The 27,761-nt window shown below is 51.9% G+C and overlaps 1 protein-coding gene across 3 annotated transcripts in view; it reads left to right on the top strand.

Annotated features, from left to right (window-relative positions):
• Positions 1–27,761, top strand: part of ARHGEF2 (Rho/Rac guanine nucleotide exchange factor 2) — a 132,016-nt gene that overhangs the window by 58,939 nt on the left and 45,316 nt on the right. For 2 of the 3 annotated variants that reach the window (XM_034756413.1, XM_034756414.1), the window contains exon 7: positions 26,604–26,754. In XM_034756413.1, coding sequence (XP_034612304.1) covers positions 26,604–26,754 — 151 coding nt within the window. Of the gene's footprint in view, positions 1–9,266; positions 9,412–26,603; positions 26,755–27,761 lie in introns of those variants that run through there. The other variant, XM_034756415.1, reaches the window with a different exon arrangement.

The raw sequence follows: 27,761 nt of genomic DNA, 5'->3' as shown, positions 1-27,761 counted from the left end.
TTATCTATGGTCATGTGATAAATTAGTTGCCGCGTCCGAAATAGAATGGAGAAGGCCCAATGGCCAGTCATTTATCCTGCCATCCCAGAGTTGGGAAGAGAACCCAGGAGTCCTGGCTCCTCATCCATCCATAGCTGGAATTGCTAGACTGCACTCTCTTTGATAGAACTTATGTTTCTGTCTGCTCATTTCTAACCTTTAAAAAGATTTCCATCCGCCCTATGCAATGCGCTCTGAGATCTGTAGGGAAACAAGTGAGATTTTCTAGAGCGGTTGCCCAAATTCTTGCACTTTGCAGCAAACTGGGAAGAGTAGTTGTCTTTCGCTGTTCCTTAAAGAGACGTTAACAGCCCTTCCATAATTATTAATGTGAAGTATCAGCCTCGTCTTAATATTCACTTTGCTACAAACCGGCTCTGCAGATTTTACACATGAATGATGCAAAACTGGAACAAATCCAGTGCCTTTGTCTTCCCCCCGCCCCAAGAGCTCAGGTCTCGTTCTCTATCCATGGCAGAGAGCCGCTTTGCTGATTCCTAAAGCGCTCCCTTATTTCCCCTCCTTTAGCTTGCAAGCAATGAGTAACCATTCTGAGAAAAACTTCTGCCTCTGGCTTTTGTCATGCTTTTTAATGATCTTTTAGCTTCCTGCTTATGCAGAATTAGCATAAGCAATTAATCAGAAGCCGTATTAACTAGTGCTAGCCACCCTTGGGCTGCCAAACTGGGGGTAGTGTTTCCTAAGGGTTAGAGCAAAGGTGGTCTGGGAGTCGGGACTCCTGGGTTCTATTCTTAGCTGTGCCATTGACTCGGTTTGCGAGCTAGGGCAAGGACGGTATCGTCTGAGCCTTGTCTTCCCTAGAAATGAGGTTGGGTTAGAACATGACTGTGAAGAACATAAGAAAGGCCGTACCAGTGAGACCAAAGGTCCATCTAGCCCAGTATCCTGTCTACCGACACTGGCCAATGCCAGGTGCCCCAGAGGGAGTGAACCTAACAGGCAATGATCAAGTGATCTCTCTCCTGCCATCCATCTCCACCCTCTGACAAACAGAGGCTAGGGACACCATCCTTACCGGTCCTGGCTAATAGCCATTCATGGACTTAACCACCATGAATTTATCCAGTTCTCTTTTAAACGCTGTTATAGTCCTAGCCTTCACAACCTCCTCAGGTAAGGAGTTCCACAAGTTGACTGTGCACTGTGTGAAGAAGAACTTCCTTTTATTTGTTTTAAACCTGCTGCCTATTAATTTCATTTGATGACCCCTAGTTCTTGTATTATGGGAATAAGTAAATAACTTTTCCTTATCCACTTTCTCCACATCACTCATATTTTATATACCTCTATCATATCCCCCCTAAGTCTCCTCTTTTCCAAACTGAAAAGTCCTAGCCTCCTTAATCCCCCCTCATATGGGACCCGTTCCAAACCCCTAATCATTTTAGTTGCCCTTTTCTGAACCTTTAAGTTAGCTTAGTTAGCTTAACATGACTCTGCTTGTCTCTGCTGTTAGTGTAGCTAATGTCTCACCTCGACAGTTGATTGCGGGTCATCCTGTTTTGATCAGGGTACCCACAACCAACTGACGTGATGTTAAACATGATGTTCTCAGTCTATGCAGAGTCAAGTTGCCTAGCACGACTTGTCTGGGGCCACGTTCTCGGAGTTAATTTTATCACAGAAGTAACCCCAATGTGCCTCAGATGCTCGCTAGCTTGTGTTGGGAGGCTCTCCCGAACGGCACGCGATGCGCTTTGATATCAATCATGCATAGTCTAGCTCCTTGTGTCGCTGACAAACTCCCCATCCTTCTTTCCCGCGTTACTGATCCAAAGCATTCAAAAATCCTGCAATTTTTTTTTTTTAATTGTGATCTTAAATACAAGGGGCTTTTTTGTCTTTAGGGTCACATTTTCAAGCTTTTCTCGAGACCTTTAATTATTTATGTTTTAAGTGAAAGCCCGGTTTCTCTCTCGACTCCAGGACTTGGGGCTTTAAGAAAATACACCCAATATCACGAAACTCATGGTAAAATGATGCAAAGTTGGCAACACTTAAACATGGCTTCTCTTCAGCTCCCAGTATAACCAGGGCCCTCTCCCTAGTCCTGAGAAAAGTTTGTTTTAGTATTGCTAGCTCTGCAACACAAGATGCTTCTATAGATCCTACGTAAACTGATTTTTGTTGTTGTTTTTTTCAAATTTCTCCCCATCAGATTGGTGGATTGAGAAATAATCGTGCTTTTTCTTTTTCCTTTTCATGAAACCCTCTAGGCTGTAACAATTTTGAGAGAACCCATGTGTTGGAGCTACATTATGAGTATCCATTTAACTTTCAAGAGCCGTCTTGCTGAACAAGTGAAGTGCATTCTAGGTGATTGGGCTGGCGCATGGTGTGGTTGTTTGTTTTTTTTGGTCTTCCTGTGAAATATTACGCATTGGCCACTGTCAGATACACCCGACTTGATAAACCAGGGGTCTGATCCATTACGTCAGTTCCTAGGAGCTGGGCGTGGATGTGGGGAAGTGAAGCAAACTCCTGCGGTGGACTCTTTTTGTGTGTGTGTGTGTCCATCCCAATTTGGGATATAAATAGAGCCCAACCAAATTCATGGTCCATTTTGGTCAATTTCAGTCAGAGGATTTTAAAAATCATCAATTTTGTGATTTCAGATACTTTAAATCGGAAATTTCATGGTGTTGTAACTGTAGAGGTCCTGACCCAAAAGGATGTGTGTGTGGGGGGGGTTTACAAAGTTATTGTAGGGGCATCATGGTATTGCCACACTCACTTCTGCACCGCTGCTGGCAACGGCGCTGCCTTCAGAGCTGGGCATTTGGAGGGCGGCGGCTGCAGGCCGGGAGCCCAGCTCTGAAGGCAGAGCCGCTATCAGCAGCAGCGCAGATGCAAGAATGGCATAGTATGGTATTGTCACCCTTACTTCTGTGCTGTTGTTTTCAGAGCTGGGCCCTCAGCCAACAACCACTCCTCTCCGACCACCCAACTCTGAAGGCAGCACAGAAGTAAGGTTGGCAATATCATGACCTTCCTACAATAACCTTGTGACTCCTCCGTGACCCCCTTTTGGGTCGGGACCCCCAGTTTGAGAAACACTGGGCTGTCTCTTGGAACACCACATCTAATAAGCTATCTAGTCTGGGAGCCTGTCTAACATGCCACGCTCCAACCCTGCCTCAGGATAAAACAGGATCTTAGCCAATATCCCAATTCCGGCACTTTGCTGGACAATCCTCTTCCAAGGTTGTATTCTGTTGGTAAACTGATTTGGGGCTGGTTGGGGGAATCTTGCAAATAGCAAAGATGACAGTGACTGGGCCGCTAGAGGAGAAAATGACTTGGGGAATGTTTGACTCTGTACACCACTCGCCACCTCTGTCCACGCTGCGCTCTCTCAAATCTTGATCAATATGATCTGTTCTTTTCTTCCAAAACAGAGGTCTGCGTGTCTGGCAGGATGTGTGCGCCTCCTCTCCGTTCGTGTTCCAAGTGTAATTATAGCCTTCTCTGGAAGGCCCACTTAGCATCTCTGTAATTCTGGTGGTGGTTACACGATTGCTTATTTTGCAAGAGCAATGCCAAATCTCCTTGGGGCTGGAAAGTTCAGCTCTTGTTCCTAAGCAGGGCTGGCCAAATAGTGCTCATGCGTAGATCTAGCTACTACTTAAGGTGATATCGTTTGGGGACCGGATTCCTCCTGTTGCGTTGGGGTAACTGTTCCCATGGTTGGGCCGAGCTGGCAGGCTGAGTCATTTGATAAAGGAGGTGGTTTTTAGGGCTGTGTGTCTGTGCGGTTAAATAAACTCTAAAAGTCGCCCCTCTTAAATCTTCCTCCTCGCTGGGGCTGGTGCTTACAATCGGCTTTTATCTTGCCTTTGTGGGATCACAAGATGTAAACGTTCCACAGCAGGACCACCCGGGTCTAATGCTCTTGCAGAATATTTACTCTTTGTTGTGATGTTTAGAGGCAGACAGGGAGGATTTTGGTCACCTAAAGGGTGTTGATACGTGTCTCTAACGCATCTTTCCAGGGAAGGGAGCGTACAATAGCGGTTTACTCTGTTTTAAGATGCATACGGAAGATCATCCACAGATCAGTGCAAAAAGGGCTTGGGAAAAACATGATGGACAAATGGTGGAAAACAGGGCATAATTCATCAGTTTATATTTTTCTAAGAAGCTGATTTCCCTTAGCCAGGGACTGTTAGTTTGTCTAGGGGTCAGTTTAGAGAAAATAACAAGTTTTGATTGTTTCCTTGTAAAACAAATTCCAGACATCTCGCAGGTAAAAGAAACCACAGTGCGTTAGCTCGGCGGAGACCAGGCATCCCATGAGAGGTTGTTCCTCCTTGAATGCTAGAGCACAGGCCTGGCTTCCAAAGTTGCGAACCTCAGGCAATCAAAAATCATGTTGGCCCGCCCAGGAATAATGAGACTGATTTAAAAATCAAAAGGACAATGAAGAAATGCTGGGGTCCTTTTTATTTTCCTTCTGGTTTTCAAGCTTTTCTTTGCAGCCGTGAAGGCTAGAAATTAGGATAATACGGACTTCCTTTGTAAAGTGCTTTGAGATCTACTGATGAAAAGTATCAGGGGGTAGCCATGTTAGTCTGTATCTACAAAAACAACAAGGAGTCTGGTGGCACCTTAAAGACTAACAGATTTATTTGGGCATACGCTTTTGTGAGTAAAAACCTCACTTCTTCAGATGACCAGTGTGATACAATCTCTAGCTAGGTACATAAGAATGGCCATTCTGGGTCAGACCAAATTTCCATCTAGCCCAGTATCCCGTCTGCCGACAGTGGCCATTGCCAGGTGCCCCAGAGGGAATGAACAGAACAGGTGATCATCAAGTGATCCATCCCCTGTCGCCCATTCCCAGCTTCTGGCAAACAGAGGCTAGCGACACCATCCCTGTCCACCTTGGCTAATAGCCATTGATGGACCTATCCTCCATGAATGTATCTAGTTCTTTTTTGAACCCTTTTATAGTCTTGGCCTTCACAACATCCTCTGGCAAGGAGTTCCACAGGTTGCCTGCGGAAAAAATACTTCCTTTTGTTTGTTTTAAATCAGGTAAACAAAGGTATTTGTTTTTTAAATGACAGTGGAGATTCTCTCACACAGCAGAACTTCAGAGTAACGAACACGTCAGGAATGGAGGTTGGTTGTAACATGGAACAAAACGTGATGGTTGTTCTTTCAAAAAGTTTATAACTGAACATTGACTTAATACAGCTTTGAAACTTTACTATGCAGAAGAAATATGTTCCTTTCACTTTATTTTTTAGTCGTTTACATTTAACAAAGTACTGTATTTGCTGCCTTTTTTTTTTTTTTTGGTCTCTGCTGCTGTCTGATTGTGTATTTCTGGTTCCAAAGGAGATGTGTGGTTGACTGGTCAGTCTGTAAACTCTGGTATTCATAACTCCGAGGTTCTGTTGTAATGACATGACTCCAGAAGATGGGGTACACTTTTTTTAAACCAAAAAACCTCCTAATATCCCATGAGACTCACCAAAAAATCATGACAGTTGGCAGCACAGGGGTTCTAGAATTCCTGGGGTCCTTCCATCGCTCTCCGGCTGACCTTGCACGAGTCCCTGTGCCTCAGTTTACCCCGTCTGTAAAAACGAGAATGGCAACACGGAAGTTTAAAAAGTATTGCTTATAAAACACGTTCTGGTCCTTTAGATGAAAAGCGTTTTTGATAGGCGAAGAGTTAATGCGTCTACTCAGCCCATGGAGTGAATCTCAAACAATATAATGTATGCAATGAAAATTACCTCTCCAGGAACACAGCTATGACCTTCCACTTCTAATAATCTAGGAGGAATTCTGGAGCGGAGTCAGTTGTACATTGGCATTGTCTAACTTTAAGATTGTTTCTCAGAAGCAATTACGTGGCTTCCTGTTTCTTTTCCAGAATCTATGAGCCCTTAGATTTCCTTTTGTAAGAGATTCTGGGCCTTGATTCTAATTAATGTACAGTAATAATAATACTTACACCTCAGAGTGCTTCGCAAAGGGGGTCAGTAGCATTATCCCCTTTTTTACAGATGGGGAAACCGAGGCACAGAGCAAGAACGTGACTTGCCCGACCTCAGCCAGCAGGGCTCTTTGTGCCGCTTGGGCTTTATGTAGGGGCCCTAGACTGCTGCAGTTTAAAGGAGCTCCTTTATGTGAATTGGAATCGGGGCCTCTGGTTTGTCAAGAGAAATGGGCCGGCCTGGGCAGAGAGACTCACAGAAGTCTTTCATCAGGGGGTAGCCGTGTTAGTCTGTATCTACAAAAACAACAAGGAGTCTGGTGGCACCTTAAAGACTAACAGATTTATTTGGGCATAAGCTTTCGTGAGTAAAAACCTCACTTCTTCGGATGCATCTGTTAGTCTTTAAGGTGCCACCAGACTCCTTGTTGTTTTTACAGAAGTCTTTGTCTCTGTCAGTGGAAACAGCAGGTGAGGACATCCTGGCAGCTAATGAGGTTGTTAATCAGCCCATTGAGAATCCAGGTGAGCCCTGCCCTGTAGCTGCAGGCTGTATTGATAATCAGAAAGGAGTGGCAGCTCTGTGCCTTTCAATGCTGATCGTGATTAGAACAGGTGACCAGAGACAGGTGCTTTCTGTCTCTCTCTCTTTTTGGCTGCTTTCTTCTTGAATTAATTTATTTCTAGTGGATATAGGGACATGGGAGGCCTGGAGTCTATCCCTGGCTCTGACACTGACCTGCTGTTTGACCGTGGGCGAGTCACTTCCCTGCTCTGTGCCTCAGTTTCCCCAGGGAACAGACTGTCTTTTGTGGGGTGTGTACACAGAGGGATATGGTACATACCTAGTGGGTTAATAGCTAAAGTGCCAGTAGGTGGCGATCAGGAACATCCTAGGTTTTTTAGGACCCAGAAAGCTTCCTCATGTGCATGGTAAATATTTCTGGTGGGCAGTTCTTGACACCTACTATGCTAAACTAATAAAAATCACCCACTTAAGGAGGTACCTGCTCCCTTCTGATCATGCTGCTAGAATGCAAGATGCCGAAGCTTAGCGCTGCCACAGCGCCCTGCAAACCAGCCTCGCCCACCTCCTGTGTGTTAGGTCTTGTTAGGTGGATTGGAAGCTCTTTGGGGGCAGGGACCATGTTTTAGTTTTGTGTTCATACAGTGCCTTGCACCACGGGGGCCCCGCCTGCTCCGTGATAGGGGTTCCTAGGTGTTACCATGATGGGAATATTGTATACCCCCATTTCACAGCCGGGGAAGCAGTTTGCTCTAACTTCACAGAGGGTTGCGAAGAGGATTCAGGAGTCCTGACATGCTATGGGATTGCACTGGTGCACCTACCCCCATGGCTGCAACGGGGACGTATCCTTCCATGTAAATTAAAGCCTGAATGTATGTCCTCCTTTCCGGCCCCTTCCCTTATCAACCTCTGAGCACCAGCCACTACTGGGTTTCCTAGGCTATTGTCCTGAGTGACTGTTGTCCCAGCAGTGAGCCAGGAAGCCCCTGTTGAGAGTGAACCTCCATCCCCGCCCCCCCACAGTGTGGATTGCAAGCTTCCCTTTGAATCCCATCAGCTGCTGATCTGCCCTTTGCAACCCTCCCCCTTACGCAGTTAAAACCACTCACGCTTTGTTGGGGTATTCCAGGAGAGATCTGAAGCAGGTTTTTCTGCCTGCATTTGAAAATCCAGTGGCCTGTTTGAGGCATTTGCCCTGGTCAGGTTCCTGGTTTGTGTACACTTGCTGCTAGACAGAGTATTTTCCCCCTCTCTTCCTGTTGGGTGGTGATAGCCAGTTGCTGTACTCCACCCCAGAAGAAGCTGCATTTCAGGCCAAAATGAGAGGTGAGCCATGAGCTCCTTATCCGTCTCAAGAGCTTTGCAAACTCTGCTATCTGAAGGCTGGGATTGCCAGTGCTTGTGCAGGTGTGCGCCATCAGCGCTCCTCGTAGGCCTAGCCCTCTCTGCCTCACTCTTCCATTGTTTGAGGACACCTTGGCTTGTAAAATGTAACTTGGTAAATGAGTGACTGCCGGGGGTGGGGGAGCAGCTAGACGATCGGATGCCAGTTAGACTCTGTTTTGTTTGCAATGCTACCCCTCCCAGCTGCTGGGTCAGGACTGGAACTTCCCCAAAGCCGGTGGGTTGTTCTGAGCTGGGGGCTGCAGATTGGATGGGTGCAGAGATTGGAAGTTGCTGTTTCAATTAGGGTGACCAGATGTCCTGATTCTTGGGTCTTTTTCTTGTATAGGCTCCTATTACCCCCCCACCCCTGCCCTGACTCAGAGGCGTAGCGAGCGCCCTCCGAGCGGAGGGGGCCCCGCAAGGAAGGGGGCCCCTAAAAGTGGCAAAATAAATACCGCATTCCAGTTTCTGCATTGTAAGGGGCCCCGCCCGGACCTATGTTCGGAGGGGGCCACCGTTTGGAGGGGGTCACGTTCTTTGCTGCTACGGCCCTGCCCTGACTTTTCACATTTGCTGTCTGGTCACCCACCTTAGTTTCAATCCAGGTGTCAGTCTAAATTCCCTGAAGAGCTGGGGCGTGTGGTGGATCTGGGGAGGAGGTTGGGTTATGTGTGGGGGTGGTTGGGTTGTGTGTGTTGTTTTAAGCCCCCTTTTCAAGGCTTAAACCCCAGGAATGGGAAGATGGGCAGTGCTTTTTGTCAGCCCCCCAGCACCTTTGGCTTGGCAGTTCATAGCCCAGCACCTCTGGTGACAAATGAAGCCCCGAACAAGGGAAAGACCCTACTATAAACAAAACCACTAATAAGTAAATAAACCGGCCAGGGGCGCCACTTTGGGCTGGATGTCTTCCTGGAGGTTTCCTCGCGTGACCTAAACTTTTAAAGATGAATCTTGAATTCCTAGAGATTCCAGAGAGGGTGGGCGACCTTCAACTCACCCCTGGTGGCCCCCGATCCCCAGGGAGCCGCCTTGTAAGCCCAGCTCTGATTCTGTTTGCCCAGGGCAGAGTTCAGGGGCTGGGCTCCTCCCTCGCTCTCACAAAGATCAACTCAAGCGAGGCAGTTTCGGTAGCTTCCCCCACCCCATGGCCCCTGATGGGGGATTCCCTCCCCTCCGCCGGCCCCACTCACCCCTCCCGGCGTGGGAGGCTCGGCCTCTCCGGGGCTGCTCGGAGGTGGGTGGGCGCTGGCCCCAGCCGGGCTCCGGAGAGGAGGAGACTGATTTGAGTAAGCGAGCTGCGTTTCGAGCTCCGCGGCTCTTTGACTTCCTGCGCCGGAGCCGGGCTGAGGTCCCTGGCGTCTGAACGCTCCGCTCCGCTCCGGGGGCCAATCCGGCTTTCCCGAGCCTGGGGCTCCGGACTATGTCTCGGATCCAATCGCTGGCCAGGACCAGGATTGACCGGACAAAGGACATCGCGTGGAAGGTCGGTGCCCTCCCCCCTCTGCACTATTTGGGGTTTCTGGGAGGGGCCAAGGTGTGTGGGGGGTCGGGTCTGGGGGAGAGGGGGCAGCTGTTTGGGGCGCAGGGTGGGGGGGATCTGGGAGGAGAGGGGGCAGCTGTGTGGGGCGCAGGGTGGGGAGGTCTGGAGGGGAGGGGGCAGCTGTGTGGGGCGCAGGGTGGGGGGGTCTGGAGGGGAGGGGGCAGTTGTTTGGGGCGCAGGGTAGGGGGATCTGGGAGGAGAGGGGGCAGCTGTTTGGGGCGCAGGGTAGGGGGATCTGGGAGGAGAGGGGGCAGCTGTTCCCCTTTTAAGTCTTCCTGCGCCCAATCTGAAAGTTGAATCCTTTATTTTAAGCCTTCCACCCGAAGCTCGGGGTGGGGGTGTGGGTGGGGTGAGGAGAAATGGTCTAAGACCCACTTCACGCGGGCACACACATGGCATTCTGACTCCAGGCTTCAGCTCTGGAGGGGTGGGGGTGATGGAGAGAACCCCCCCCCCAATGCCCCGCCATGCTGGTCTGACGAGCAGCGCGCTGGGGTCTCTCGGCCATTAGGGGAGCGGGGGAATCCCAAGTCTTGGGCAAGGAGGGAACTTTACTGGTGTCTGGAGAGAGACTCTGTCTGTCTCTCCTCTTTGTGGCTCAGCGGCTGTCTGGTCTGAGCTCTCCCTTCCCTCGTGGGGGGGTGGGGGGGGAGTAATCTGTATCTGAAGGGCCCCTGTAGCTGGTTCCTATTAAGCAGGCATCTGCAAAACCACTTAGGCTGGGGAGATGGTGCCTGCAAAGGGGCTGGGCTGGGCAACCCCAAAGACGGAGCGGTTTTAAAAAAAGAAAACTTACCAAGTGTGTGTGGAGGGGGTGCCAGATCCATCAGCTGGGATCTGGATTCTGGGGGGGGTTCCCGTTTGGATCTGGATTCTGGGGGGGGGTTCCTGTTTGGATCTGTGAACTTCGGGCCTGGGTTCTGGTACCGAGTTGGGGGCAGGCAGGGCGGGAGGACCATTTGACAATACCATATTCATGGCAAGGGGTGAGTTCGCGTATTTGAATTCCCCCACCCCCAGGCTACAATGTGCTACCAGTTCTTTTTGTCAAGAGAAATCCAGAGATTGAACTCTGGATTCTGCACCAGCCCCATTGTAGAGGGGAGAGCCCTGGGATGCAGTGTAACTGGGTGATGCAGTTGAGAAAGGGGATTTTTATACCCCCTTTTCCACCCACCCAACCACCCACCGCTGCTTTCTTGTTGCTTCCCTCCCTCCCGCCTGTTTTTATACCCCAGGGGTGACACTGTAGCTGCTGCCACGTGGGGCTATTTATCAGCTCCGGCCAGGCACAATGAAGTGGTTTCCGTAGCCATGTGATGCTCCCAGCATGGTGGTTAAAATAGCACTGAGCTTAAAATGCTGCTATTGTCCAGCCTCCCAAGGCCCCCTTTGCCAGCAGGCCTTGGGGGCTGCACAAGATGAAATCCAAGCAATCTGGGAGTCCTCTCTCCACCAGTAAAATAGGGGATCATTGCAAACACAGGGGCCTGGAGACAGGAAAGGAGCCGGCACCTGTGATTTCATAATAAGCTTTATCCTTTTTGGGTGTCTCCAAACTAGAGATGGGTTCAGGGCTTGATCCAGATTCCAGGCTTCCTCATGCTTTTGGGCCTGATCCACCTTTCTACCAGGGTCCCTGGCAGATAGAGGCCTCAGTGTGGTGTAATATACCAGTTCCTTCAGCTGGAAGTGTCAAGGGACCTTTGATTTATTATTACAGTCGCATCCACAGGCCTCCATCGTGATTGGTGCTGGAAGTACCCCTCGTGAGACACGAAATAGACAAAGGGTAGTTGAAAGGAAGGATGATTCCTCCCTCCTTTTGCAGGTGGGGGAAACTGAGGCACGGAGCTGACGCGCCTCTCCCAAGGCGGCACAGAGTCAGTAAGCCCATCTCATGAGGATGCTTGGAACCAAGGTTTGGGTTCCGGGTACACCTCTGCTCTTGAAGCTTAGTATAGTGGCAGATCAGCTGGGGGAGGGGGGGAGAAGGGGGCTGGAGGGGGTGTCTACCTGAGAAATGCCACTGGGAGGAGGTCTCCCTGCTCATCCCCAGCTGCTCCAGTGCTAAGGAGGCTGAGAAGGGAACCGTAGCTCAGTTGGGGGCGGCGCGTCCCTTCCCGTGCCAGCTCATGAGGCAATAGCTAGCCTGATGAAATGAGACCTTGGTATCTCGAAACGCAGAGCAGCCGTGTTTTTGTTGGCTGCGGGCTGCTGGGAAGCTTTGAGGCCCCAGCTGGTGCCATGAGAACAGGCAGGGGGGGAAACGCTGCACCCGGCAGACTGGCAGGATGCTTGTGTCTCTCGGAGGGGCAGATTGGTGCCTGCGCTTGGCGCGAGTCGCGGACTGCTCTGCCAACAGCGTTGATTGGCAGGCCCCGGTGGGTGCTGTGCTGACGCTGAAGGAGGGTGGAGCTGTGGTTAAGACGTCAGTATCTGGACTCCTGGGTTCTATTCCTGGCTCTGGGAGGGGAATGTATCTTAGTAGTGAGAACAGGGGACTGGGCGCCAGAGACACCTGGGTTCTCTTCCTGGTTCCAGCGTGGTTAGAACGGAGGAGTGGGCATCAGGACGACTGGGTTCTATTCTCAGTTCAGCCACTGCCTCACCGTGTCCTCTTGGGTGTCCAGCCTCCTTCGTGCCTCAGTTTCTCTATCTGTAGAATGTGTCACCGGGATTCAGGCTTAACTATCAACTGGTGCTGCTCTGTGTCCCCCTCTGGTGGCTGGCCTGCATGGGGGGGGCTAAGAACCTACAACTGCTACCCTCAAATGGCATTGCTAGGAGAGCATTCCCTGGGTTCCTTTTAGCGCTGAAGTTCCCAGGTTCAATCCCGCCTTGTGGTCAGAGTTCTTAGATGTGCAGCGTTGGATTTTTGTTGCTCGCCGGCTCCTGATGGGATGTTCAAATTTAGCAGCCCTCGGTGCATGTTGGGAAGAAAATGCTGAGGCGGGGCTTTCTCAGGGTCTGGTAGGGGCGGGCTGGCCACGAGCGGCTGCGTATTGGGATGTGGGGGGAAGTGGTGGTTTGCATGTCAGATGATTTCATCAGCACCCTGCTTGCCACACCCCAGCTGGGCCAGGCAGCAGCTGTGGTGCGATTGGGGTCTGAATGCATCTCCTCTCCCAGGAGGCCTGGTTGGGGGCAGAGCTGCAGTGGGTATGACCGATCCCAGGCGCTTGGCGAGTTGACACCTTCCCCTCCTGACTCCCCGCTCCCTGCTTGCAGGCTGCTGGCACCAGCTGTCACGGTCTTTAAAACAGTCGCCCCCACTCAAAGCCACGGGGAGCTAGCTTGCAAGGGGTGGTGGTGGCCTGGGATCTCCCCATGCATCTCTGCCAACTCCCCTCAATCTGCCCTGCCAAGCACACTCACCCCCTCTCTTCTGCTAGCCAGAGCCCTAGGTTTTTGGCTGAGCGGGGCCTGCCAAGGACAGGCAGAGAGAGGGATGAGGAACGCCACACTGGGCATCTCCTGAGAGGTCTGGCTTCCTAGCAGAGACGCTGGGCACCAGAGGCTGCTGAAGTTGCTCCCAGAAGGGCCTGAAAATGACCTGGGATGAATGAATTTGCCGGGATTTTGAAGAGCGGGGGTCTGGTCCTGGATCCAAGGTGGTGGAAGCCTTGAATGTGGGGCCATGACCCTTTTGGGAATGGGCCATGGGGGAGCCATTCGGGAGAGGGGTCTGTGAACCGCTGCTAACTGCATCTTCCGCAGGGGTGGAACCAACACTTTGTGGATCTGGACCCCGTGGGAAAGTCCCTCTCTGCAGCTCTGGGCCCATCTCTGCTTAAGATGGAGGCTTCCTTGGCACTGGAGATTCCAGCTCTAGGGGTAGCTGGTTGGGGCAACGCCCTAGTGCCTGTCTCTCAGGACTCCCTGCTGGGACTTTGGTGTGCGTGTGTGTGTGTGCGTGTGTGAGAGAGAGAGTGATTAAACTGGCGTCTGAAACCCAAGACCAAGCCGGAGAGGGCTGGGGATGGTGTGGAGTCACCGTGGGAGAAACTGGGCATAATAGACAGCGAGGGCTAGAAACTGCTTTGACTCAGAAGTGGATGGAGTGTGGGAGGTGGACCAGTATTAGCAACTCCCCCGATTTTTATCCCATGTCACTCGGTATTTGGTATGTTTCCTTAAATCCCCAGATCCTGGAATCCTGTGAAATATGCCTGAACCTCTGCTTTCATTTAAAATCTCCTCCCCCCCATGAGTTTCTGTCTCTCATGGTTGCAGAGAAAAGCTTGGACACTTGACACCCTTCTCACCCCCTCACTTCCAATTCTCAAACTCTAGAGGGCAACTAAAAGCATCCCTGCCTTATTACAGTTTTTAAAATCTCCTGGTTTTCAAATCCAATCTCATGATTTTGCGGCAAGGGGAGGGCCCCGACTCGTGAATGTTGAGGGTGGGGGGGCGGGTAAGGCTGGCTCAGCCTTGTTTACTCCATACTGGGCCTCTTGCGTCTACCGGCACCGTCGTGCATCTGGCATAAAGGGGCTGTTGTGAGCTGGGGTCTTGCTGGAAAGGTGAAGTCATGGGGGCTGAATGAGGAACCTGTGATTCTGAGGCTAGGGCCTCTGCTTTCATCTCCTGCCTGAAAGGAGCCAGTTGTGCTCCTGGTCAAACTCTGCCTTGGCTGGATCTCCCACCCCTGAAACTCTGCCGGCCTCTCCCTGCCTGTTTGGGTTTGAGGGCATCTTTTGTTGCAAAGTTAAGGGGAGGAAGGAACTGGGCATTTGAAAGATTGCTTTGTTCCCATCCTGCGGGGAGTGGAACTGGAGAGCGGCTATGCTGTTGTGTTACAGGCATGTCTGGGGAAGGTGATAAGGAGCAAAATATCCTCTTGAGAAGGGGTGAAATAATCTAAATTGGGGGGGCTTGTTATTCATTTGTATTATTTCAGTGGCCAACTGAGACCGGAGCCCTCGTGTGCTAGGCACTGGAAGCATGCACCATATTACTGACCCAAAACATTTCAAGCCCCCCAGAGTTGTGAGTCTTGGTTTAAAAATCATAAAGTTCTTTTTTAAAAGGGGGGGGAGGTGTCTTTTGATTTGCATTCAGGTTTGGGGGGTTGTGTTTTCAAGTTTTCTTTGCAGTCTAGAAACTTGTCCCTTTTTTAAACAAACGCTGAGATTCTTGCATCATCACCTGACTCCAGGAGCTGGGGCTTTAAGAAAAAAAAAGTCACTGTCAATTGCAAGACTCCCAATAAAGTCTTGGGACTCAGCAGCACTGCCTCTGATGTTAATCTGCTTCAGCTGTAACTTACAAATTGCAGTTTGGTCCCATTGCTAGAGATAGGATCTTAAAAACCCACCTGCCTGCAGGAATCACTGGGGTGGGTTCTCTGGCTCGTGCAATGCACTGGTCAGGTAAGCCGATGTCATGTGATTTTTAGGGGGGCTTTATCACCGAGCCCCTTGTTTGAGACGCCCCAAATTTGGGCCATTAACCCTACACCGGATCCCCATGAGGTACAGCAATTTGCAAGACAAACCGAGGTGGCGTCTGGATTTCAAGGCACTTTAAAAAACTGTTTGCTAACCATTAAGCAACTCTCAATCTTCCCAGCAGAGCTGCCGCTCTGCTATACCAGTCATACCCTTCTGGCCTTAAAATCCATGAATAAACCATCCTGAAACGGCGAGGATCATTGAGATCTGTCAGCAGCGTCTCGCATCCCGTCTGTGCTCATTATGCTCCCGTTGGCTTACGGGCTAGTCAAGTTGTGCAGAGAGACCACCTGTCCCTACCCTTGGAACAATGGCCCCCTTTGAAACTGCTGGGGCCGGTTCTTGTTGCAGATAAAGGCTGAGGGATCTGCTGCCTCTTTGGAGGAAGGAGCGCTCTCCGGAGCTGCGGCCGCCTCCTCCTTTGGGATTTGCTAAAGTAGGGAGCCAGCGATGGAGGTTCATTTGTTTCCAGCTTTTTCGGCCCTCTTTGTCTCTTCCTGTTAACTCCTTAGAAGCTGGAGGTTAACGTTTTGAGGCAGTGGATTTTCCCCCTGCTCCATGCTGGGTTGCTATTGGAGGGGCATAGGGGAGAGGGGAGCTTGGCTGTGATAACGGATGGGTTAAAAAGTGAAACAGGGCTAAGATTTTTCCAAAGGGGACCAGTGACTTTTTTGGGAGGGCGGACTAGTTTGAGACCTCTCAGTCCTGGTCTAAACTGTGCTGGTTTACGTCAACACTAGGGCTTGTACTGGGATACCTGTGTTGGTTTAAAAAAACAAATCACACTCGTAACCACTCTAGCTAGGAGTGCAACTTTCAATGGCAGATCCGGCCTGATTTCAGAAGTTGTTTGACAGGTGCTCTTCCGAAAATCAGGACTAGAGCGGGTCAAAGTTTCCATCCAATTTCTTTTTTCAACAGATTTAAAAAAAAAAAAATTATTTGTCAAAACAGAAATGTGAGTTGTCCCCGCCACCCCACCCTGTGAAAACCGGAAGTTACTGAAAGGACAATCAGATCTGTGGCCCTGATGACCTGGAGGTGACTCTTGTCACGCAGGGAGTCAGCGGCACATTGGATGAGTCGCGTTGGAGCCGCAGTCTTGACCGTGGGAGGCTGCTTGCTATGGGGACAACCAGCCGAATAATTTGCTGCTGTGGATGGTTTTATATTACAGCAGCAGCAAGAGGCCCCAGCTGAGATCTGGGCCCATTGCGTTAGGTGCTGTACGTGCACCTGGTGAGAGACAGCCCCTGCCCCAAAGAACAGTCTAAAAAACTAAGGGTGGAAGGACAACCAGGGGCCCAGAGTTACCCAGTGAGAGTAGAACCCAGGTGTCCTGAGCCCCAGTCCAGATCCCTAGACTACGCTGTTTTCCCCTAGCTGGGCTGAATAGGTAGGCCCTCATTCAGCCCACAGCTGGATGCAGGAAGGAGGCAAGACGCGCGTGCCCCTTATGTTGCTCTGTGCATGAGCCGTGCTTCGTCCAGACGACTGCGCCCCGGAACGGCTTCCCGGGGGCAGGATGACACAGGCGTGAGCTGTGGAAATGTACCAGCCCGCTCGGCGTCGCCCGCATCCTGACACCTAATGGGCAAGAGGAAACCTGCCCGGCCCCCGCCATGGTGTTGCCAGACTGAGGAGGCGAAGTGGGTTGAATGTCTTGCCGCCTCCTACCTGTCTCACACCTCCCTCGCTTCGCTGAACCGGATTAGGCAGGTAGCTCTATTCAAGTGAACTGTTGATGTCTGAGATCAGGGAACCTAGCAACTAGGTTGACTCCTAGTCACCTGTTTGAGCCACTGCGCGGCATTCCCTCAAGAGTGGGAAACGGAACCCCAGGCGTCCTCGCTCCCAGTCTCCTGTTCTAGCCGCTCCACGGAAGGTGAGCCCGGATGTCGGCGCTCCTCACCCGTTGTGGTGGCTTCTCTGCCTCCCCAATGCGCATCTCCCCAGCTCCGACCGCCTCGGGCGGTTGTATTCTACACTGAATCCGATCAGTTGGAACCTGGGGAATTCGTTTCTCCAAGTTGGGCTCTGCTGTAATCCAGTGATGCCGATCTGTCCAGTTGGGCTTGTCTGCCAGCCAAACCCGCAGCTGCTCATCTGCTGCCCCCGGGTGATGATACTTCAGCTGCACTTCACCAAGCCAATTTCAGCACTAGCCACTCTGCTTTACGTTGAGGAGAGGGAAACTGAGGCACCAGGGGCTGGATTTTTCAGACGTGGCCACTAGCGTGGGGTTGGCTGGCTTTCCGGGCACTTCAGAGCGGCTGGCTTCCCAAAAGGCCGAACACCCATAGCGCCCATCGAGGTCAGAGTCGGGGATAGAAAAGAGGCAGCGAGTGACTTCCCTTCTCAGCGTGGTGGCTCTGTCCTCCCGAGGTGGCTGCTTTTAGAAACGTCTGCCTGGGCTGGTGGGTCCCATGTGTGCCTGGAACGGCCGAGTGGTGACAGCGCAGCGTGAGCTATTGTTCAGAGAGACAAACGGCTGTAGAGACTCTCGGTCGTCGTCCTCCCTCTCCACCTCTCTTAGTGTTTGTTCCACTCCGGTGTTCTTGCCCCTCACCGTTGAGGTCGGGTACAAATCAGAGACCTATTTCCCACAGCGCTCAGACCCTCTAATACCAATGATCTCTGCTCCTATTGCATCTTTCATCCAAGGCTCTGAGACAGATGAATTAACCATTACAGTGCCGGTGTGTGTGTGTGATTTCCCCCCCCCCCCCATTGTACAAACAGGTAAACTGAGGCACAGAGGTGAATGCTTGCACTGGAGGTTTGTGTGGAGTCCTGAGCTCTGCCCTCCCCCCATCCCACATTACAAAATCATACTCTCCTCTCAGAACTGGGGATAGATCCCAGTAGTCCTGACTTCCCCACAACCCTTTCCTTTTTAAGGTTCAGGGTGGCGGGCAACTTTTCTGGGCATTTTAGTTAGTGGTAGAGTTGTCAGGCAGTGATGTCTAGTAGTTGGAGCAGAGCTAGGAGTGGAGCGTAGGGTGTAGTGGCTAGAGCAGAGGCCTGGAGTCAGGATTCTTAGGTTTTATTCCCAGTACTAGGAGGGGAGCATGGTGTAGTGGTTAGAGCAGGAACCAGGGAGTCAATATCCCTGGGCTATTTTCCAAGCTCTCCTGGCCTTGTAGACACTTGCGCTTGTGAGTCTCTTGCCACCGTGAACAACCCTGTAAAACAGAACCCTACTTTAACCGCCCGACCTCAAACCCAGCCAAAGTGCCCCGCTGACAAGTTTCATTACAAACCCGAACGCTCAGGTCGCCTGGGCTGAATCATTTGAGTCTTCTGAGGGAGCTGGGTATAAACTTCACGGTGTTAACCCCAAACCAGAGCAAAAAACCCCTCTGATTGGGTGAGTGTTTCTTTATGTAGCTGAGTTACGAATGCTGCGATCAGTTCGGCGCCCGAATTTGGGAGCAGCGCGAAAGTGAGTGGAAAATCTCTGCTCACCAGCGCGCCAGAGTCTCCTGCCTCGCCTGGCTGGCTCCTTTCCCTGTAGCACTGGCGGACCCCAGAAGCGTGAAATAGCTACAAAGCTCGGCTAGCTGCAGCTTTGAGGCGTGGAGCTAGGAGTTCAAACAGCAGGGAAGCCTCCCGCGGAGGCCGGCCCCTCCTGGCAAACCTGGCCAGGGGTTCGGCTTCACACCCATTTGGCCCTGATCTCCCCGCTCGGAGGAAGAAGTGTCTAGGGAGTCAGGACGCCTGGGTTCTCTTCCCAGACGGAAGCAAGTTGCCTCCCCCACCTCTGACTCTGTTTTCCTGTCCGTAAAACAGAGATGAGGCTGGACCTGTGGGGGGAGTCGGTGTAGGAGCTGTTACAGGGTGAGCTGTTTGCAGCAGGGACATCCTCTTAATACGTCACGCTGAGGCTCCCAACCTATGTAAATACTTAATAAAATCCCTCGAGAGGAGTAAAAACTTGATTTGCCTTTTAGGGATTTCACCCACTCCTGGTGCGTATTCCTCCTTTAATGTTCTAGCCACCCCCACGTTGCCAGGCTGATGTTACAGCCAGCCTGTGCCATCAAGAGGTGGGAATAGGCAGTGTTCTGGACTGATAGATGAACTGTCTCCACTGCTGCGGTGCAGCTGCTTCTGGGGAGGAGCGGGGCAGCGGTTTAAAATCCATACAGCAATGCTCTTCAGGGGTTGCTTCACCTGCTGCTGAAATACAATCACTTCTGGGGTGGAACGTGACAGCTGCTTAACAGCTGCACAGCAACATAACAGGAAGCGAAGTGCCCACATAACCCTGTTTTTGTGGGGTCCTGAATGATCACTTACAGTTAGACCCTTGAAGTTTGTGTCTCAAGTAAGTCTAGAAGATTGGGGGTTTCGAGGCGGCAGCGTGGCCTAGTGGATCGAGCACGGGATGGGGACTCAGATCATCTGGGTTCTGTTCCCTGCCCTGCTGGGTGAACTTGGGCCAGTCACTTTCCTGATCCGTGCCTCAGTTTCCCCCTCTGTAAAATGGCGATAATGACACTGACCTCCTTTGTAGATGTGCTGAGGAGAAGTATCAGAGCGAGGGATTTATTATTTTAGAGAACTGGGCCTCTCGCAAATAGGCGAGAGGAAGATCCTTCTTTTCTGTCTGGAACAAAAATCCCTGGCTGCTGGGAAAGCGCTGCAGGCCTCTTACTCACTGCTAAGCAGTGACTGTACATCCTGGATGACTGGAGCATGGAGAACTGATTCTGCAATCAGACTGGTGCCTCCATGAGTGGGCTGGGGCCGAGCTGATGGTTACGGTTGGTTCAATGACAGATGCTTCAGAAACTGGCAGAGACCTGGCAAACTCATTCCACCTGAGCAGCCAAAGAGGGTTCTATCCCTGGTGCTCGGAGGGGAGAGTGAGGATATTTCTCAGCAATACTCAGAAATACAACTGTTTTTTTTTAATTAAACTTTTTCTGTGTGGGGGGGGGTGGAACCACTTTTTAATAATAATAAGGAACCTTCCCCTCACCTTTTTCCAGTTTAAAAAAACAAAAAGTGTGTTTAAATCTGCCCCCCCACTCCCCCGCCCGCGCAACTAAAAATGTCAAAGAAATGGATGTTTTTGTGGAATATTGAGATTGTCTTCCAGGCCCCGTGTTTGTTTAAATCCTTTTTCAGTGAGGAAAAAGGGAAAACCCTGCTGATTTAGACCAGCGCTCAACCCTTTTTTTGAACCAAGATAATAACTTTGGTTATGGGCCTCATTGGGGGGGGGGGGGGGGTGTTTGTTTACCATCCCCTAGTGGGGATGCTGGTATAAAGGTGCTATAAATCTATGCAGGCCAGGCCAGTCCCTCGTCTGGATTCATATGGGCAATCCCATCTGTTAATCTGAAGTCTTGACAGCTCCCATCACCACTGGATCAGGCACCTCACAATCTTTAATGTGTTTTATTCTCCTCGCACACCTGTAACGTAGGGAAGTGCTGTTAGCATCTGCCAGATAGGTCAGTATGATCTGCCGCATCTCCCAGGTGCATGCATTGGTGTTTGTAACGTGCTTTGAGATCCTTTTGATGGAAGGGGCTAGAGAACTTAACAAGATAACGTCCCCATGCGTGCCCTGTCGCTGAGGATTTCTGAAGCTCCTGCAGAGACCTTTATGTTTTCCGAGGATGGCATCTTTCTGGGAAGTAGGTTTTTCATCTTTTGAAATCCTGAGAGCTCTGAAGCTGGGCAGAGATTTTGGTCTCTTGCACGCCGTGGAATTTCTCTTATCAGTGGCTTTTAATGATGGACTGAGTTTGCCGAGCAAGGCGTGCAGATCCCCGCTTTCCAGGTGCGGCGTGGGAGAGTTTGTTTTATGTCCGGGTCTCGTTTTATGTCCGGCTTCTCAATACGGATTCCCAGCCCTGTCTCGGCTCCCAAGGGTGAGAGCTGCCTTTCTAGTCCTGCCTGCCTGCCTGGATTCTCCACAAGGGGGAAGGGAGCCGGATTCTGATCTCTGTTACACCACTGTGAATTTGCGGTAAATCCATTGGGCCTGATTCTTAGTCACACTCCAGGCTGCTCTGGCAACACGAAGGGGCCTTAAAACTGATGGAAACAGCCCCGTGAGCATCCTTCCTGCCCAGCGTAGAGCTGGTGTAAGGGTTTTGCCCCAGTGGGTGATGGGGTGTGTGGCCGCAGTGCACTGTGCTGTAGGTATTCTCTGCTTCCCAGGGTCCACGAGGCACCAGAGCATAAACTAGAGCAGCCCAGGGGTTGCTGTAATTTATGCTGGGGCAGGGTCCTGCATCACTGTGGAATATGGACAACGTTGGCTTAATGCCCCTGCTGCTCCAAGCACAGGAACAGAGCGACGGAGGCTAGTGATCTGTGGGGCGGTAACTCCAGATTAGCTGTGCCTGGCTCCGTGAGGATCAGTTACCCCCAACTTGTGTCTGGGGGTGAGGGCGGTTTCCCTTGTGGGGATTGTCACACAAGAGTTAGAAGCCCTGGCCCCCAAAGTGGGTCCCTTTCCCTTTAAGCCCGGCCTGCATGTGCGCAGTGGGGGTCCCTTTAAAAAAAAAAAAAAGTGTCAGGAACAAATAAATCCCAGGACAATGGCTTGATGATGTGCCCAGGGTCCCCGCCGCCTTCCCTGTTCCTAGCCTGGCAGCTTCTCCGGCTGGCAGGGAGCCCCGGTAACTGGGCAGGATGCTTTGTGGTTCGGGGCTCTCTGCACCAGGATGGACTGCTGTTTCTGTTTCCCATTCAGTGATGGTTGCGGGGCAGAGAGGCTCCTCTGCGGGGAGTGGGTGAGTTCCCTTCCCCCTGGGCCCTGCCTCCCACTCTGGTGCAATGCAGGCGGTTGATTTCCAGGCTGGGGGCGCAGCTTCTTTCTGATGGGCGCTTGCTCCTTTCCTGTCCCCCGGGGGATCTCTCCCGCCGGATGCCCCCGGCTGCGTGAGGAGGACGTGCCCGCTTGGGGGAGGCTGTGGGGTATAGCAGACACCAGCCTGGCACCCCATCAGCCGCTGTATGGACATGCCCCGGAGGAAGAGAAAAGGGCTGTGAATCCTATTAGAGTCAGAAGGGACCAGATCCTCTAATCTGACCCCCTGTATCTCGCAGGCCACCGCCAGTATCCGCCCACCAAGCCTGACCTATTGGTTTAGCTTTGCAGCGCTGGTCCTTTGGCGCAGCGCGGGGTGACTTGTGGCGGATGTCCGGCACTGTGGTGCCTGGCAGTGATGCCCTACTTGGCCATTGCTGCTTCGTGCTTGGAGCTGAGGTCACGCAGTACCCCGCTGTCCTCCCATTGCCCCCCTCAGATCAAGGTTGGGTGGGCTGCATGAAAACAGCCGACTCTCCCCTTAAAGCGCTCCCATGTAGAGCCAGCCAAGCGATCCCTGCCTGGTACCATCCGTCCCCCACTCCAAGAACTGTCTCCACGGCCTCTTCCCCCACCTCTCAGCTAAATCCCCTGCTGTGTTTTCTCTCTCTTGCCCTCCCCTTCCCCTCTCCCCCTCCATACATCTTGGGGGGGTGTGACTTTAACCAGATGTTGCATCGCTATGCAGGACCGCATGCCCTGCGCAGGGCAGGGGAGGAGCTGTTTTAACCTCCCACTCACCCCAGTAGCATTCCTGCCCTCTTAGCACAGCTGCCTGCCTTGGCCCCGGTGCCGAGGGCCTGGACCTGCTTGTTTGTATCCAATGGAAATCTCTGAAGGGGCGCAGTGCATGTTGGGGGGCTGTAGAGGCAAGCGACTGGGCCTAGGAGTTGAAGATGGATGGATGGTGGGTGGGGAACCAAGTGGATTGACTCAGCCCCCCACAGGGACAAGATCTAGTCATAGAATCATAGAATCATAGAATATCAGGGTTGGAAGGGACCTCAAGAGGTCATCTAGTCCAACCCCCTGCTCAAAGCAGGACCAATTCCCAACTAAATCATCCCAGCCAGGGCTTTGTCAAGCCGGGCCTTAAAATTTCCCCAAATTTCCATTTCCCCTTCTCCACCCCAGCCAAAACTCGACCTGGGCTACCTGCTCCTTCTCTCCTCCCATCCCCCGGGTTATCAGTTCTGTTGGACCAGAGCAAGATCGGGTAAATAGGTGTGATTCCTCTGTGTCATCTCAGCTGCTCTTCGTGCCATCGGTGAGTCTGACAGTCAGTCGCTGTGTCTGAATGGTGGTTGGAAGGAGGGAGACGTACAGGGCTTATGACCCCCGTCCTGTCTGATAATCTAAGCCGTCCTCTTCATTTCCCATCCCCCCCAGGGGCTAACCTGGCTAGGAGAAGGAAACGCCATCTGTTTATCGGAGGAGAGCTGTCAGGAAAATGCCTCATTTCCAGCAACCGTGACCCCTCCATTGCTGGGCTTATCAAATCAGTGTCTTGGGGAACACAAAGCAGAACTGAATCCGGCAACAGGGGAGGGGACCGAATGGCTCTATCTGAGGCTTTTATTACAGAAGAGCAGCTGTATACACATTTGTGTGTGTGTGTGTGTGTGTGTACAGTGAAAATGGGGCTTGTGGGCTCCCAGGGTCGGATTCCTCTTCCTCCTCTCCACCCCCAATTCTGTCTTTATAATCCCCTTTAAATGGGCAAGCCTTTTAGGATTAAACCCTGTGGGTCAGACTTCACCACTCTGTCTACAAGTGCATAGGCTTTTCCTTTGCTCTAGGATGTTGGGTATCCAGTGAGCCCCCTGGTCTGTCTTACTCCAGTACCCGATGCCTTGGAGGAAGGCAGCACATCCTTACCGTGATCTTAATTTTGCATGGGAGTTGGGGAAGGAATTCCTTCCTGACCCCTGCAGCAGAAGGGCAGTGCCCTGAAGGGTGAGAGCTTGATGCCCCATATTGTCAGCGGCAGAGATGAGTAGAAAATTCATCTGCTGGTTCCTTCGGGGCGCCTTCCCTCCCAAATTCTCAGGAAGCCTGAGCAATAGAGGGGGTGAGATTGTGAATTGTTAGAGCCAAATCACCCACCAACCTTCTGCTCCTGCCAGTGGGCTGTGGGGGATTGAAAGCAACAAGGCGCCTGCTCTCTGATCTTATCAATTTCACTCCGAAATTATCAGTTTTAAGCTCTTCTCTCTGTCGATTGCTATCTTGCCAGAACAGAGCTAACCAAGGGGGCTAAGAGACGCTGCAGTTTGCATTAACCCGCTGGGCAACCTGGGTGAGTTGGCTGCCTATTTGCCGAGGGGGGTGAGCCCACCGGAGGATCTGGCCTGCTATTTTTAAGACTCTCTTGCATCATGGTGGATTTGATGGAGGTTTGGAGACAGGATGTGGGGCTGCAGTGAATTATGAGGGGATGGAGACCCTTTGCTGAGCCCTGTTACTTTGGACACCCCCCCCACTCCCCGCTTAGATCGGAGGCCTGTCAGAGGTGAATGCTGACACTTGAAGAGTTTAGGAAAAGGAGAGGTCGGTGATCTGGATAAAGTGACAGCTTGAGATTCTGTCCTCTGCAGGTTCTGTGCAGAGTCTGATCGGTCGCCCAGCTTTCTGATAAGTGTCTCTTCAAGTGGTTTGAGGTCCTTGAGCGAAAGGCAAAATCTCACTCCTCTTCTACAGAGAGCTGTTGGTGTGTGGGGCGCATTATGGACACATATGCCTATTTGGGAATCTAAACTAGACGGGGATTAGTGACCAGCATTGTAGTAGGCAGCAAAGTCTAGCGATTAGCGCACTGGGTTTGGAGTTAGGAGACCTGGGTTCTATTCCCAGCTCTCCCACTGACCTGATGGGCAGCCTTGGCCAAGTCACTTCGCCTTTCTGTGCCTCAGTTTCCCCTCCTGCTCTTTCTGTATTGTTGCTTTAAACTCTCAACCCTTTGGATTGTCTCTCGCCATGAGTCTGTACAGCACCTAGCACCATGGGTCCCAGTTCTCACTGGAGGCTCTAGGTGCTTCTGTAATATAAATAATTTGCAGCTTTGGGTGTGCAGGGAGGACAGTCTGTTTTCTCTCACCGAGCCACGTGATGCAAAGCTGACTCGAAGTCAGAAATAGCCAGGACTAGGATTACTCAGAACTTTGCAACAGGAAGTGACCGGCTGACTTCCTCTTTCTGAAAGGAGGGTGCCATGACAACCAGCTGCCTGTCCCCAGTCCGGGCGCCAGGGGCTAGATCCTTAACCCTGGGGTGGCTTCCAATCTTTGTAGGGTTTGTGTTCTTCAAACCTCCAGGCCACACATGTGGGGGTGGGAGGGTTTGCGGCACGGGTGGAGACACCTGGTTTGGTTCAAATAAAATAAAACGTCACCTGGATTAGGGCAAAATCCCTAAATTCATCACCGGTATCGAAATTGAACTCCGGAGCGTAGGAGTGAAAACTTTAAGCCAGTGCTTGAATGTGCAGCAGCGGCAGAAGTGGAAGTCAGGACTCCTGGGTTCTCTTCCTAGCTCTAGAGAGGGAATGTGGTCTAGTGGCTAGAGCAGGGGCCCGGGAGTCAGGACTCATGGACTTTATGCCCAGCTTGGCCACTGGCCATCTCAGGGACCATGAGTCGCTTTGCCTACAGGCTGTAGTGTCCCGTGCGTGGTAGAGAAGGCCCAGGTCTCTGTTATAATTAGTATAAAGGAGGATTGATTTTTTTTTTTAGTGGGACTGCGGGACCCACACAGACCCTGTGGTTCTCTCTGGCTCCCAATCTGCCCAGTGCCGTCACGTGCAGTCTTTGAGAGGCCTGGCCTGAACACTGCAGTAATGGAAGGTTTTCTCGACTAGCTGTGATACGCCGCCTGTTTGAATCTCCGTGGGGTCAGCTCCGCCCTTGGTTGAGCAGATAAAATGTGACCCAAATGTGACTGTCTGTGGTCTCTTGGCTGAGTCTGAAAGCCCCTGATGCTTTTTCACAGCCCACCCTGAGATGTCCATTTACCCTGAGTAATGATTGGCCTCTGTCTTCCACCCCAGAGGTGGCTGCATTTCAGGAGCACCCTGTCTGGGGACCCTGTGGGATATGAAAGGCGCCAGATACATCTTTAAAGCATTACTAGGAGACTCACTGCACAGTGTTTGGTTGTTTTTTTGTGGGGGTCCTTTCTTGTTGAGCATCCAAAGCCAATTTCTCCTGCCCCCTTTTACAGAGGGTAACTTGGCCCCTCTGTTCTACAGGAATAAGGGGTGTAGATCTTCCCTTGGCTGTTCTATCACCGGGTCTGTGCCGCTCTATGGCGTGAGGCATCCATGGCGGGGTGGGGGTGTATTTGTTAAGCAGACACACGGTTGTCATGGTTATCGGAAACAGGGAAGTACAGGAGATTTGAAATAACTGGGTGTCTTCTCCCATTCTCCTCCGTGCTCTTTCTCCCTCCTAGGATCTCCGTGCCGCGGATTCACGTGGATCTGGCTGGCTTTTCTAGCCCCCCTCCCCTGCCTCTTTCACCCCATCCTGGTGTGATTGTCCTGCTGGACGTGACATCAGCTGGGTTCTGGTGACCCAATAACATCTAACGACCCACATCTGTTTGCAGCGTCGGCCGATTTTTCCCGGACCACGGGCCGGGTTTAATACCTGGATCCCCTTGGTCGGCACCATGAGCTGGAACACAAAGCGACTGGCCGAGGGAGGGACTGTCAGGAGGGTGCAAGCTGGAGGGAGGGCCTCCCGGGTGAGAGGCTTCTAGGGTGGTCGTCCGGTTCTCGGGCAGGCGGGGTGTCCCCCTCTGTGGAGCTGAGGTTTTAACTCTCTCTCTCTGTCGGCCAACAGAACAAAGAGAAAGAGAAGATGAAGGAGGGCAAGGAGAAGGACGCCCGCTACACCAACGGCCACCTCTTCACCACCATCACCGTCTCGGGCATGACCATGTGCTTTGCCTGCAACAAGAGCATCACGGCCAAGGAGGCGCTCATCTGCCCCAGTGAGTAGCCGCGCGTCGGCGAGCGACTTGTTCTCCAGCCCTGTCTCCCCCACCCACCCATCTGTGCCTCCTCGTTGAACCACCTGCTCCTCTCACCTACCCATGTTCCTGTCCACGTCTTCCAGGTGCCGCTCTACCTCTGCCCCTCTGTCACCCTGCGTCTCTGTTTCCTTCATCCCTGTCTCCTCCTTCCTACCTCCCGCTCCCTGGGCCTCCCCTGCCTCCCCATATCAAGCCTCACCATCTCTGCTCCACCGTCTGCCCCCTTCCTCTGTCTCTCATCACCCCCCACTTCTCTATCTCGGCCCCCCAACTCGATTGCAACCTCCTGCCCATCCCACTGCATCACACGCCGCTCCTGGAGCAGGGAAAACACGTTACTCTCCTGAGTGAGAGTAAAACCCTCCTTCCCGCAGCACCAGGTAGCTGGCTCGATACGCCCTTGGCTACTACCCATGAAAGGCTTAACTGGGTGGATGGAGAACAAGAGGATCGGTGTTAGTATGAGAGAAGACGCTTCTGTGTTTGCACAACTACATCTGGATGCAGGAGTGTGCTGTCTGTGGGGGGCCATAAAGCCCCACGTAGCCTGTGGACACGTGTGTGGCTTGCACAAGAAATCAGTGGTGGTGAATGGGATTCACGGTGCAGGATGGGAGAGAGATTGTAGGGCACCGAGGAGACAGACTGTGACGGATACGCTCGGTTGAATTGCATTGCCTTCTTATATGCCCCTTAGTTGTACACACGGTCCTGATCTGGCTCTAGGAGGGTTTGGCGTGTTAACTACTTCCGGTCAATTGAGTACGTCGTGTGCTCTCTGCGTCCTGGGGACCTAGCGCTGTTCTTTATACCAGAATTGCTCCCGATACGTGAATCGTAGGGGGAAGCTGCCCGGTTCTGCTCGGTTAGTCGATTTCTTTTTGATCGGCCGCACGGGGAAGGGGCGAGATGCAGTATGTCAAAAGCTTTGCTCTAGCGGTGAGATTTTCTGCAGGGGTAAGCCT

The sequence above is a fragment of the Trachemys scripta genome, chromosome 24 (genome assembly GCF_013100865.1).
Source record: "Trachemys scripta elegans isolate TJP31775 chromosome 24, CAS_Tse_1.0, whole genome shotgun sequence".
NCBI lineage: Eukaryota > Metazoa > Chordata > Testudines > Emydidae > Trachemys > Trachemys scripta.
This window is presented reverse-complemented; position numbering and strand designations above follow the sequence as displayed.